We start from the raw sequence: 14,637 nt of genomic DNA, 5'->3' as shown, positions 1-14,637 counted from the left end.
CATCCAAAACACATGTTAAAAATCTTCCAAAATATTCTTAGTGGATCAAGGTGAATTCAGGGGGTTCACATTTGGGTCCCTTCACTTACTATACAGGACAAAAAGACCTCCAAAAAAAACTTCTTTAAGTAGCATGTGAGGGGTCTTACTAGGGGTTCTTCATGATCCTGAATCCATTGCAAGCATTTGTTTTGCATGAAAAACATTCCCCGGACTAAAAAGGGACACCGCAAAACTGAGCTGACCCCAGAAAAGTGATTACTCATCACTAAACCATAGTATTGGGGGTCAGTTTTTAGCCTGAGGAATGTTTTTGGTGCAAAACAAATGCTTGGAATGGAATTAGAATCATGAAAAACCCCTAGTTAGACCCCTCACATGCTACTTAAAGAGGATTTTTGGGGGGTCTTTTTTTCCTGTATAGTAAGTGAAGGGACCCCCTGAATTCACCTTGATCCACTAAGAATAAAATGGAAAACTTTTAACATGTTTTTGTATGACTCTAAGGATCATAAAAAACCTTGAACCATTACTATTGCAATTTCTTTTGGTTTCAGGCCCTTTTTTTGCTTAGATTGACTGGCCTATAAGTAGTCTATGGTTTCAAGTCCAAGGTATCATCAGACAGCCTGTTTGATGCAGAATGTTTATATTTCAGTCTAAGGTATCCTCAGACAGTCTCTCCTCACAGTGTTTATGTTTATATGTTTCAATCTAAGGTGTCAGAGACAGACAGTCTCTCTTCATAATGTTTATATGGTTCAGTCTAAGGTCTCAGAGACAGACAGTCTCTCTTCATAATGTTTATATGTTTCAGTCTAAGGTCTCAGAGACAGACAGTCTCTCTTCATAATGTTTGTGTTTCAGTCTAAGGTCTCAGAGACAGACAGTCTCTCTTCATAATGTTTATGTTTCAGTCTAAGGTCTCAGAGACAGACAGTCTCTCTTCATAATGTGTATATGTTTCAGTCTAAGTTATCAGAGAAGGACAGTCTCTCATAATGTTTATGTTTCAGTCTAAGTTATCAGAGAAGGACAGTCTCTCATAATGTTTATGTTTATGTTTCAGTCTAAGGTATCAGAAGGACAGTCTCTCATAATGTTTATGTTTCAGTCTAAGGCAGCAGAAGGACAGTCTCTCATAATGTTTATGTTTCAGTCTAAGGCAGCAGAGAAGGACAGTCTCTCATAATGTTTATATTTCAGTCTAAGGTCTCAGAAGGACAGTCTCTCATAATGTTTATGTTTCAGTCTAAGGTATCAGAAGGACAGTCTCTCATAATGTTTATGTTTCAGTCTAAGGTATCAGAAGGACAGTCTCTCATAATGTTTATGTTTATGTTTCAGTCTAAGGCATCAGAAGGACAGTCTCTCATAATGTTTATGTTTCAGTCTAAGGTATCAGAAGGACAGTCTCTCATAATGTTTATGTTTCAGTCTAAGGTCTCAGAAGGACAGTCTCTCATAATGTTTATGTTTCAGTCTAAGGCAGCAGAAGGACAGTCTCTCATAATGTTTATGTTTCAGTCTAAGGTATCAGAAGGACAGTCTCTCATAATGTTTATGTTTCAGTCTAAGGCAGCAGAAGGACAGTCTCTCATAATGTTTATGTTTCAGTCTAAGGTATCAGAAGGACAGTCTCTCATAATGTTTATGTTTCAGTCTAAGGTATCAGAAGGACAGTCTCTCATAATGTTTATGTTTCAGTCTAAGGCAGCAGAAGGACAGTCTCTCATAATGTTTATGTTTCAGTCTAAGGTATCAGAAGGACAGTCTCTCATAATGTTTATGTTTCAGTCTAAGGCAGCAGAAGGACAGTCTCTCATAATGTTTATGTTTCAGTCTAAGGTATCAGAAGGACAGTCTCTCATAATGTTTATGTTTCAGTCTAAGGCAGCAGAAGGACAGTCTCTCATAATGTTTATGTTTCAGTCTAAGGTATCAGAAGGACAGTCTCTCATAATGTTTATGTTTCAGTCTAAGGCAGCAGAAGGACAGTCTCTCATAATGTTTATGTTTCAGTCTAAGGCAGCAGAGAAGGACAGTCTCTCATAATGTTTATGTTTCAGTCTAAGGTCTCAGAAGGACAGTCTCTCATAATGTTTATGTTTCAGTCTAAGGCATCAGAGAAGGACAGTCTCTCATAATGTTTATGTTTCAGTCTAAGGCAGCAGAGAAGGACAGTCTCTCATAATGTTTATGTTTCAGTCTAAGGTCTCAGAAGGACAGTCTCTCATAATGTTTATGTTTCAGTCTAAGGCAGCAGAGAAGGACAGTCTCTCATAATGTTTATGTTTCAGTCTAAGGTCTCAGAAGGACAGTCTCTCATAATGTTTATGTTTCAGTCTAAGGCAGCAGAGAAGGACAGTCTCTCATAATGTTTATGTTTCAGTCTAAGGCAGCAGAAGGACAGTCTCTCATAATGTTTATGTTTCAGTCTAAGGCATCAGAGAAGGACAGTCTCTCATAATGTTTATGTTTCAGTCTAAGGTCTCAGAAGGACAGTCTCTCATAATGTTTATGTTTCAGTCTAAGGCAGCAGAGAAGGACAGTCTCTCATAATGTTTATGTTTCAGTCTAAGGTCTCAGAAGGACAGTCTCTCATAATGTTTATGTTTCAGTCTAAGGCAGCAGAGAAGGACAGTCTCTCATAATGTTTATGTTTCAGTCTAAGGCAGCAGAAGGACAGTCTCTCATAATGTTTATGTTTCAGTCTAAGGCAGCAGAAGGACAGTCTCTCATAATGTTTATGTTTCAGTCTAAGGCATCAGAGAAGGACAGTCTCTCATAATGTTTATGTTTCAGTCTAAGGCAGCAGAAGGACAGTCTCTCATAATGTTTATGTTTCAGTCTAAGGCAGCAGAGAAGGACAGTCTCTCATAATGTTTATGTTTCAGTCTAAGGTCTCAGAAGGACAGTCTCTCATAATGTTTATGTTTCAGTCTAAGGCATCAGAGAAGGACAGTCTCTCATAATGTTTATGTTTCAGTCTAAGGCAGCAGAAGGACAGTCTCTCATAATGTTTATGTTTCAGTCTAAGGCAGCAGAAGGACAGTCTCTCATAATGTTTATGTTTCAGTCTAAGGTCTCAGAAGGACAGTCTCTCATAATGTTTATGTTTCAGTCTAAGGCATCAGAAGGACAGTCTCTCATAATGTTTATGTTTTTTGTCTAAGGCAGCAGAAGGACAGTCTCTCATAATGTTTATGTTTCAGTCTAAGGTCTCAGAAGGACAGTCTCTCATAATGTTTATGTTTCAGTCTAAGGTAGCAGAGAAGGACAGTCTCTCATAATGTTTATGTTTCAGTCTAAGGTCTCAGAAGGACAGTCTCTCATAATGTTTATGTTTCAGTCTAAGGCATCAGAGAAGGACAGTCTCTCATAATGTTTATGTTTCAGTCTAAGGTCTCAGAAGGACAGTCTCTCATAATGTTTATGTTTCAGTCTAAGGCATCAGAGAAGGACAGTCTCTCATAATGTTTATGTTTCAGTCTAAGGCAGCAGAAGGACAGTCTCTCATAATGTTTATGTTTCAGTCTAAGGCATCAGAAGGACAGTCTCTCATAATGTTTATGTTTCAGTCTAAGGTATCAGAGAAGGACAGTCTCTCATAATGTTTATGTTTCAGTCTAAGGCAGCAGAGAAGGACAGTCTCTCATAATGTTTATGTTTCAGTCTAAGGCAGCAGAAGGACAGTCTCTCATAATGTTTATGTTTCAGTCTAAGGCATCAGAAGGACAGTCTCTCATAATGTTTATGTTTCAGTCTAAGGCAGCAGAGAAGGACAGTCTCTCATAATGTTTATGTTTCAGTCTAAGGTAGCAGAGAAGGACAGTCTCTCATAATGTTTATGTTTCAGTCTAAGGCAGCAGAAGGACAGTCTCTCATAATGTTTATGTTTCAGTCTAAGGCTGCAGAGAAGGACAGTCTCTCATAATGTTTATGTTTCAGTCTAAGGCATCAGAAGGACAGTCTCTCATAATGTTTATGTTTCAGTCTAAGGCTGCAGAGAAGGACAGTCTCTCATAATGTTTATGTTTCAGTCTAAGGCAGCAGAGAAGGACAGTCTCTCATAATGTTTATGTTTCAGTCTAAGGCATCAGAGAAGGACAGTCTCTCATAATGTTTATGTTTCAGTCTAAGGCAGCAGAGAAGGACAGTCTCTCATAATGTTTATGTTTCAGTCTAAGGTAGCAGAGAAGGACAGTCTCTCATAATGTTTATGTTTCAGTCTAAGGTAGCAGAGAAGGACAGTCTCTCATAATGTTTATGTTTCAGTCTAAGGCAGCAGAGAAGGACAGTCTCTCATAATGTTTATGTTTCAGTCTAAGGCAGCAGAAGGACAGTCTCTCATAATGTTTATGTTTCAGTCTAAGGCATCAGAAGGACAGTCTCTCATAATGTTTATGTTTCAGTCTAAGGCAGCAGAGAAGGACAGTCTCTCATAATGTTTATGTTTCAGTCTAAGGTAGCAGAGAAGGACAGTCTCTCATAATGTTTATGTTTCAGTCTAAGGCAGCAGAAGGACAGTCTCTCATAATGTTTATGTTTCAGTCTAAGGCTGCAGAGAAGGACAGTCTCTCATAATGTTTATGTTTCAGTCTAAGGCATCAGAAGGACAGTCTCTCATAATGTTTATGTTTCAGTCTAAGGCTGCAGAGAAGGACAGTCTCTCATAATGTTTATGTTTCAGTCTAAGGCAGCAGAGAAGGACAGTCTCTCATAATGTTTATGTTTCAGTCTAAGGCATCAGAAGGACAGTCTCTCATAATGTTTATGTTTCAGTCTAAGGCATCAGAAGGACAGTCTCTCATAATGTTTATGTTTCAGTCTAAGGCATCAGAAGGACAGTCTCTCATAATGTTTATGTTTCAGTCTAAGGCAGCAGAAGGACAGTCTCTCATAATGTTTATGTTTCAGTCTAAGGCAGCAGAAGGACAGTCTCTCATAATGTTTATGTTTCAGTCTAAGGTCTCAGAAGGACAGTCTCTCATAATGTTTATGTTTCAGTCTAAGGCAGCAGAGAAGGACAGTCTCTCATAATGTTTATGTTTCAGTCTAAGGCAGCAGAAGGACAGTCTCTCATAGTGTTTATGTTTCAGTCTAAGGTCTCAGAAGGACAGTCTCTCATAATGTTTATGTTTCAGTCTAAGGCAGCAGAGAAGGACAGTCTCTCATAATGTTTATGTTTCAGTCTAAGGTCTCAGAAGGACAGTCTCTCATAATGTTTATGTTTCAGTCTAAGGCAGCAGAAGGACAGTCTCTCATAATGTTTATGTTTCAGTCTAAGGCAGCAGAAGGACAGTCTCTCATAATGTTTATGTTTCAGTCTAAGGTCTCAGAAGGACAGTCTCTCATAATGTTTATGTTTCAGTCTAAGGCAGCAGAAGGACAGTCTCTCATAGTGTTTATGTTTCAGTCTAAGGCAGCAGAGAAGGACAGTCTCTCTCCAGAGGCTCAGCGCTACATGGAGAGACTGGTCAAACTGGGACGCAGGAACGGCCTTCACCTCCACAAGGACAAGCAGGACGTAAGACCTGTGTCTGTGTGTGTGTGTGTGTGTGTGTGTGTGTGTGTGTGTGTGTGTGTGTGTGTGTGTGTGTGTGTGTGTGTGTGTGTGTGTGTGTGTGTGTGTGTGTGTGTGTGTGTGTGTGTGTGTGTGTGTGTGTGTGTGTGTGACAACGCGCCGCATCGCTGCATTTCTTTGTATATTAAGGATATGTCATATCTGCCATGTGCAACTTCAAAGCCTAAAAGCCAAACAGAAATGTAATTGTCAACGACAAAAACACAATTAAATCGGTAATCGCAATTATTTGAGTGACAATTAATTGTCATGTAAAATAAAATGTCATAATTGTGACATCCCTAATCAATACCACTGTGGTGTTTATAAAACATTTCTCAACAGTCCTGTCAACAAAATAAAACACAAATACTGACATTTTATAGATTCCGATTCTTCTGATTCAGTTTTTTATCGATTCCCCGTTTTGGTTCCATAATGTCAACAGGTCAACTATATCTCACCAGTGTTTGTGTTGAATTGTACTTTTAATGGTGTCTCGTGTTCAGTTAGAATCTAAACGAAACGGCCTGTATATGATCTTCTCTGTCAGGAGATCAAGGGCATCAAGAAGAAGTTGAGCAACCTGTGCATCGACTTCAACAAACATCTGAACGAAGACACCACCAACCTGACCTTCACCAGAGAGGAGCTGGGTGAGCAGCACTGACCCTGAACCCTGAATACTCTAAATTCCCCCCAAAAAAAAAGAAGAGAAATTAGAAAGATGCGATTCTGTGAAACTGCAAGTGTGGTTGTGAAAATAGCAGATCTACAAACCATCCATCTTCCTAGCCTGGCTCCAGCCCATAGACCCGCCCACTCTCTGAGCGGACTGCTTCTCTGGTCTGGTGTTGTGTTCAAAATCTGCAGTTTATCCGTCCGAAATGGCGGCTCCTCCAATGAGAGCAAGCTTCAGTGGAGTCTGAAATCAGGCTACCATCTTCCCCTTTCTGGTCATCTGCGTAACGGAACACCAGCTTCTACTGTACTTGCCCTGTTGCACGGCTCTTATCCTGAAGGGACAACGTGGCATCTTTCCATGGTTTATAACGGTTGACGCTCACATGCAGTGTGTGTTACTGTTCTCAGGAGGTCTTCCTCACATGCTGTAGCAGTGTTTCTCAACCTTTTTTCTGCATGGTCACACCAACATAATATGGGGGAGTAAATATCACTGTCGGGAAGAAACCTTGTATCTCCAAGTTTCAAATTTGTTTGTTTCTTCGCAAAGTAAAGCCCTGCTCAGTAGTGAAAACAGCACATCTACAAGCACAAAATGCCTCGCGGTGCGAGGCGGTGTGTGCTGTGTTTTCACTAGTTTAAATAATTTTTAAAATGATAAATACAATACTGGTTTTCAAGCAGTTTCAAGGGGCACACTTGACCCTTCTCACTGTGTGCTTGTTTTCACTAGTTTAAATATTTTTTAAAATGGTAAATACAATACTGGTTTTCAAGCAGTTTCAAGGGGCACACTTGACCCTTCTCAGGGGCACACCAAAGGTCCCCAGGCACAGTGGTTGAGAAACACTGCTGTACAACATACTACTGTTCCCAGGAGGTCTTCCAGAGGACTTCCTCAGCTCTCTGGAGGCCGAGGGAGACAAGCTGAAGATCACCCTGAAGTATCCTCACTACTTCCCCACCATGAAGAAGTGCTTCGTCCCCGAGACGCGCAAGAAGCTGGAGCAGGCCTTCAACTCCCGCTGCAAAGAGGTGAGAGCAGGCCTTTAACTGAGCAACGTGTTCAGGCCAAGGACCACCTTAGCTGAGAGAGAGATGAAGCAACCCCCACAACCTGTTCATAGATTCCATATAGTTTCATTGTTTGACAGCACAATCATCAGTGTATTTTGGATTCATGTCAATTTGTGTTTTCAGATATTTAACCACTTTATAAACTTGTACTCTGTACTTAGTCTGCTCGTTTTGCCCTTCTACACCAAACCTCTTTTGCCGAAAATAGCTCACAACGCGTTGCAGTGTGGCGCATTTTGAGCTTGTAGATCGGTTATTTTTTAATTGGAATCCTGAATTAGTTTTAGCTATTTTTGAATTGGTATCCTGAAAAGTAACCTTTTTATTTAATTCCAAATGCATTTATGTCAGCTCACAAGTTACTATGAAAACCTCCACTGGCTGTCAGTCCATCTGTCCATCACGTCACGTCATATCACACTTTTGCTCTGCTCATATCTCCGCCACCGTTGCCCCTATCCATGCCAAACTTTGCACACACACTCCTTGGCTGCCAAACCACAACCTCCACCCCTCATTTCTCACATGGCCCCTCTTCTAGCGCCACCATGAGGCCAATTCTTGCAAAACACATTTTTGGACACTGGCTCCTACAGATTTTGCCCTAAAATCACGCAAAGTATCTCTAAAGTCATGTCATCAACATTTCCCATATTCCCTCCTGATTGGCTACGATTGCTAAAGTTTGTGTATGCAACCTGACAGTCGCTTATCTCCCGATTGGTTCTTCTCTCCTCTAGGAGAACTCAGTGATCCTAAAGGAGCTGGTGTATTGTTTATAGAAGATGTTTCAGATGTTCTCTCATGGTTCTTCTCTTGGTGTATTGTTTATAGATGATGTTTCAGATGTTCTCATGGTTCTTCTCTTGGTGTATTGTTTATAGATGATGTTTCAGATGTTCTCTCATGAAGGAGCTGGTGTATTGTTTATAGATGATGTTCCAGATGTTCTCATGGTTCTTCTCTCTCTCCTCCAGGAGAACTCAGTGATCCTGAAGGAGCTGGTGGAGCTTCGGGCTCAGAAGAGCTCTCTGCTGGGCTTCTCCACCCACAGTGACTTCGTCCTGGAGATGAACATGGCCAAGTCTGGCAAGAAGGTCTCTGTGTTCCTGGGTGAGTCAGTGTTCCTCTAGTACTACACATACAAGAAGGTGTTCCTCTAGTACTACACATACAAGAAGGTCTCTGTGTTCCTGGGTGAGTCAGTGCTCCTCTAGTACTACACATACAAGAAGGTGTTCCTCTAGTACTACACATACAAGAAGGTATCTGTGTTCCTGGGTGAGTCAGTGCTCCTCTAGTACTACACATACAAGAAGGTCTCTGTGTTCCTGGGTGAGTCAGTGTTCCTCTAGTACTACACATACAAGAAGGTCAGTGTTCCTCTAGTACTACACATACAAGAAGGTGTTCCTCTAGTACTACACATACAAGAAGGTCTCTGTGTTCCTGGGTGAGTCAGTGCTCCTCTAGTACTACACATACAAGAAGGTGTTCCTCTAGTACTACACATACAAGAAGGTCACTGCTCCTCTAGTACTACACATACAAGAAGGTCACTGCTCCTCTAGTACTACACATACAAGAAGGTCACTGCTCCTCTAGTACTACACATACAAGAAGGTCACTGCTCCTCTAGTACTACACATACAAGAAGGTCTCTGTGTTCCTGGGTGAGTCAGTGCTCCTCTAGTACTACACATACAAGAAGGTCAGTGCTCCTCTAGTACTACACATACAAGAAGGTCAGTGCTCCTCTAGTACTACACATACAAGAAGGTCTCTGTGTTCCTGGGTGAGTCACTGCTCCTCTAGTACTACACATACAAGAAGGTCTCTGTCTTCCTGGGTGAGTCAGTGCTCCTCTAGTACTACACATACAAGAAGGTCAGTGCTCCTCTAGTACTACACATACAAGAAGGTCTCTGTGTTCCTGGGTGAGTCAGTGGTCCTCTAGTACTACACATACAAGAAGGTCTGTGTTCCTGGGTGAGTCAGTGTTCCTCTAGTACTACACATACAAGAAGGTCTGTGTTCCTGGGTGAGTCAGTGGTCCTCTAGTACTACACATACAAGAAGGTCTCTGTGTTCCTGGGTGAGTCAGTGCTCCTCTAGTACTACACATACAAGAAGGTCTGTGTTCCTGGGTGAGTCAGTGGTCCTCTAGTACTACACATACAAGAAGGTCTGTGTTCCTGGGTGAGTCACTGCTCCTCTAGTACTACACATACAAGAAGGTGTTCCTCTAGTACTACACATACAAGAAGGTCTCTGTGTTCCTGGGTGAGTCAGTGGTCTTCTGTCCTACCACAGTCCTAGTAGTGTAACAAACCTAAAGCCCAGTCCACAGCAGTGAGTCACCATGCTACCAGCTGCAAGATAAATCATTATAATGATAATAAAATACACGTAATCGTGAAAATTGTATATCGTGAACCTAATATTTTGATTGGAATGCTATGGTGATTTCAGTGAACATGCGTACAGTAGCGCTTTGGAGGCCGGACGCGACCGGACGCTGTCCGGTCAAATAAATTCCCACACGGACGGCACCGAACGGTGCACGAGCGTGTAAACGCGTGCACACCCCCCACGAGAGCCGCGACAACCCCCCACAAACTACAAGCTGTACTTTAATCAGTGGCTACTGCATAACAGGTTTCTAGTGGTGAATGTGTGAGCGTCCTCAAGCCCCCTCTATTCATATGGATATAGCCTACTTTAACGCCTTGGTTTCCAGCTGTGACTGCATGTGCATGTGTCGATGTGTGTGTGTCCTCATACATGGCTCCATTACTGTGGTATTTAGTGTTTGAGATTCGTTCAAGGCAAACTTCGTTTCTCTAGCCTACTGCAGCGCTGTATTTTCTAAACGAATTAAAAGAAAGTAGAACATAAAATCTTAAGTAACAATGCAAATGTAATTAAGACTAGAAAACTATTGTTTCCCACCATTAGATCTGCTGACATCCTTTCTATCTAAATAGCCTCTAAAGGCGCGTGCACGTGACGTCAATAAATGACCGTCCGCCCGGAAAAGAAAATCCCAAAGCACCACTGCATGCGTACTGTGTGAGCCTGTTGGATGGAGAGCAGAGTGAATGATCATCTCCTCCCTCTCATCATGTCTGCTGTGTCCTCATCACATGATGCTGTGTCGTCTCTCCTCTGGAAGATGAGGAGAGGGCGCTGCTCCCAACGGCCGGACTACACCAAGGCTTCTCACGCGTGTCAGTGCGTAGAATTTACTGTGTGTGCACAGCGTGTTTGGAAAGATCCAATTTATACCAATCGACACCGGTTACACCAGGCTCACGGATAATGTAAAAATAGGATTGGTTCCATTTTGTACACGCATGTATGCGCTGTGTACACAGGTCTCCCGCACAAATACTCCAAGAAGGTGTAGCCAGGGGCTTTTCGGACGACACGTGTCCGTGCACATTTTCTGGTGTAGTCCAGCCGTCAGACTAAAGGAGAAATGATGATGATGGGGATACTGACGAAGGTGTTTTCTCTCCTCCTATCAGAGCAGCTGGCTCGTAAGCTGAAGCCTTTTAATTGAATGTTAATAACATGTGGTCTCTCTCCTCCTATCAGAGGAGCTGGCTCGTAAGCTGAAGCCTCTTGGCGACGAGGAGAGGAAGGTTCTGCTCAGACTGAAGGAGAAGGAGTGTGAGAAGAGAGGGCTGAGCTTCGATGGAGAGCTGCACGCCTGGGACACCAGATACTATATGACCCAGGTTAGATACATATACTACTACTACTATACTACACTATTACTCTTATCTGTAGAGAGCTGCACGCCTGGGACACAATACTATATGACCCAGGTTAGATACATATACTACTACTACTATACTACACTACTACTCTTATCTGTAGAGAGCTGCACGCCTGGGACACAATACTATATGACCCAGGTTAGATACATATACTACTACTACTATACTACACTACACTATTACTCTTATCTGTAGAGAGCTGCACGCCTGGGACACAATACTATATGACCCAGGTAACCACTCTACTGCATTACTACTGTTACTACTGCATGAGTTACTACTCTATATGCCTGGGACACCCGATACTATATGACCCAGGTAACCACTCTACTGCATGAGTTACTACTCTATATGCCTGGGACACCAGATACTATATGACCCAGGTAACCACTCTACTGCATGGGTTACTACTCTATATGTCTGGGACACCAGATACTATATGACCCAGGTAACCACTCTACTGCATTACTACTGTTACTACTGCATGAGTTACTACTCTATATGCCTGGGACACCAGATACTATATGACCCAGGTAACCACTCTACTGCATGAGTTACTACTCTATATGTCTGGGACACCAGCTACTATATGACCCAGGTACAGAGATACAGGCAGGACTACTCTACCAAAGTACCAGCACTAATGACCGCCAGCTTTTCCTCTCGTCAGAAAGCATAGTTATCGTTATCGACTGGTTTTCCTCCACATGAAATGCAGCATGGATTATCCTGGTCTCTACAATAAAACATGGACACAACAGTTCACTCACATTTACAGTCATTTCTATTTCAAAGATAGAGCTAAACCTGCAGTGCATTAAAGCATTATGGGGAAGGAGCAGAAACTGTGAAGCCTCTCGACTGAGGGGAATGGTTTTGGGGGAGCACAAGGTCCTCTGATCGACTGACGAGGTCACAGACACAGTCAGAGAGAGAAGGATGAGGCTGGCAGGTCACTGCGTCAGTAGTCTCACGTAGCCAGACGAGACAACTGTTCCACAATCTCTGAATGCTATATAGAGTCTGGAACTACAGCTCCTGAATGGCAAGTAATGGATGCTGGCTTTTATGTTCATGAAAATATATTTTAAATTTTCATTTCTGCTAAGCAGCAAGCTAAATATGCTTAGATGATTTTATATTAGTATAAATGTGCGCGATGTGAAACGGAAATGGAAGTGGGGAGGAGGCTTCACTTCCGCTTTAAACATATACTCATCATTCTTCTTATGTTACCCCAGACTATGACGGGAGCATTTCCCAAACAGTCTGGCCACGCGATACTACTAGAGCAGGGCTGTCACCATATGCCTAATCCACCATTCAATTCAACTTTACATTCTAAGGTCACATTGTAACATCACAGCTATACAGGCGTAAAACGGAGGTGGAATCCTTTGTTGTACAAGCTCTCTATCACTTCACGTTCAAGAAATCCTCCTCTCCTCTCCTCTCCTCTCCTCTCCTCTCCTCTCCTCTCCTCTCCTCTCCTCTCCTCTCCTCTCCCAGGTTGAGGAGACCCAATATGCTGTTGACCAGAACCAGTTAAAGGAGTATTTCCCCATGGAGGTGGTGACTAAGGGTCTGTTGGACATCTATCAGGTACATGAGGACTGCAGCGTGTGTGGAATACGTTTCTTGGTCATTATTCAGTCTGGTTGCAACCAAGCTAAAAGTACTTTACCAGCTTTATCTTTTTTTTCTAGAGCAGTGGTTCTCAACCTTTTCAGGCCGCGACCCCCGAAATAATCATATTTTAACACTTATGGTGCCAACCCCCCCCCCCCCCCCCCCACCCTGACGAGCACTAAGAGTTGAGGCATTACATTTTGTATAACACAGTTCTATTGTGAAAATAGCAGATCTACATGCTCACAACGCCTCACAACGCAAGGTGTTGTGAGCATGTAGATCTGCAATTTCTGCCTCTATATATTTGACAATTTGGCCAATGTTTAATGTATCATTTTAGAGGTATTAAAAAGTCCCAGTCACTTTAGAAATGTGCAGATACCCTCTATACACTTAAACTTTGTTGGTTTGTAATAATATAGGGGCCCCCCTGGGGGTCCCGACCCAGAGGTTGAGAACCACTGCTCTAGAGTAACCCAAAATGTCCCTTTTGTGATTGGACAATTATATGGATTTGAGGATGCAAAAAGCTAAAATAATTTTGTGAAAATGGCAGATCTACAGTTTGTTTGTTTTTTCCACGATTCTTGTTTAATACTTATATTTTTTTAACCTTTCGCCTTCAATGGAATTATTATTATGAATAGATTATTTGATGAAATAATTGATATTTGTTTAAAGAATGGTTGAATTCAATCTCCCTTCCAGGAGCTTCTGGGCCTGTCCTTCAGCCTGGTGGATGGCGCCCCCGTGTGGCATCCTGACGTAACTCTCTACTCTGTCACTGACAAGACCTCTGGAGTGTGTGTGGGCCAGTTCTATCTGGACCTGTTCCCCAGGTGGGTGTGTGTGTGTGTGTGTGTGTGTGTGTGTGTGTGTGTGTGTGTGTGTGTGTGTGTGTGTGTGTGTGTGTGTGTGTGTGTGTGTGTGTGTGTGTGTGTGTGTGTGTGTGTGTGTGTGTGTGTGTGTGTGTGTGTGTGTGCACGGTAAAGTGACATAAATAGACATTGTGAAGATCATTTTTCTGGTCCTCCACAAGAGAACTGGTTGTTTTATAGAAGTTTAAAAAACATGTTTAGACTTTGGCTTACGATTGACTTGGAATTAGGGTAGATACCCTCCCTGATAACATGCAGTAATCCTGGTCTCTATACTGCCTCCCCCTGGCCAGCCGGGGCGCCTGATGGAGGGGAAAGGAACTGGTTGGAATAACGTGTTCCTTCCACACGCTACGTCTAAACCGTGTGTTTCCTAAACCCACCAGGCTTGAGCTAAGACCCGCCTCGCAGAAACGCCCCTCTTAATAATCTTTAGTATGAAAGTGCATATTATGAACGTTAGTGCTCTTAGTGCAAAGCAATACTGTACCTACTACCTACCGATCCATTACAATAATACACACAGCATAATACGCCCAAAGCCATATCCAAACTATAACAATCAATGTAACTGATAATCAGTAAGAGTTTTTATTTTGAGCACAGTAGTGACACATTAATAGTTTCTCAGTGCGTTTTTCTCTTTTGCAAAGTTACAAAGTGTCCTTTTTTTAAGCACAGTACAAAGTAAGTTTCAGTTTTTTTTTGTTTAGCACAGTTTATTTTGAGCACTGTAGTGACACATTAATAGCTGTGCATTGTGCAAATGCAGGCTTTTCTCAGTACAAGTTTTAAGATTGTCTTCATGCCTTTACTGACTTTATCCACCCTCCATGTGTCTGGCAAGGATTTCAGACACTCCTAGAAGTTCTTGCGTTTCCGCGAGGCGGGTCTTAACTCAAGCCTAGTGGGTTTAGGAAACACGCGCCTAAACCGGGGAAACCCCCCCCCCCCCCCCCCCCCTGTCAGGTGATAAGAAGCGGCTTGCTCACTCCTCATGCACTTAAGAAGCATG

The 14,637-nt window shown here is 42.3% G+C and overlaps 1 protein-coding gene across 3 annotated transcripts in view; it reads left to right on the top strand.

The window, feature by feature from the left end:
- Window positions 1-14,637, top strand: part of thop1 (thimet oligopeptidase 1) — a 155,468-nt gene that overhangs the window by 127,749 nt on the left and 13,082 nt on the right. For 2 of the 3 annotated variants that reach the window (XM_080732412.1, XM_080732411.1), the window contains exons 4-10: window positions 5,420-5,530; window positions 6,120-6,222; window positions 7,128-7,285; window positions 8,305-8,440; window positions 10,928-11,070; window positions 12,622-12,714; window positions 13,453-13,583. In XM_080732412.1, coding sequence (XP_080588538.1) covers window positions 5,420-5,530; window positions 6,120-6,222; window positions 7,128-7,285; window positions 8,305-8,440; window positions 10,928-11,070; window positions 12,622-12,714; window positions 13,453-13,583 — 875 coding nt within the window. Of the gene's footprint in view, window positions 1-5,419; window positions 5,531-6,119; window positions 6,223-7,127; window positions 7,286-8,304; window positions 8,441-9,160; window positions 9,177-10,927; window positions 11,071-12,621; window positions 12,715-13,452; window positions 13,584-14,637 lie in introns of all 3 variants that reach the window. The other variant, XM_080732413.1, reaches the window with a different exon arrangement.

This window comes from Nannobrachium achirus (assembly GCF_963921795.1).
Source record: "Nannobrachium achirus genome assembly, chromosome: 1".
Classification (NCBI taxonomy): Eukaryota; Metazoa; Chordata; class Actinopteri; order Myctophiformes; family Myctophidae; genus Nannobrachium; species Nannobrachium achirus.
This window is presented reverse-complemented; position numbering and strand designations above follow the sequence as displayed.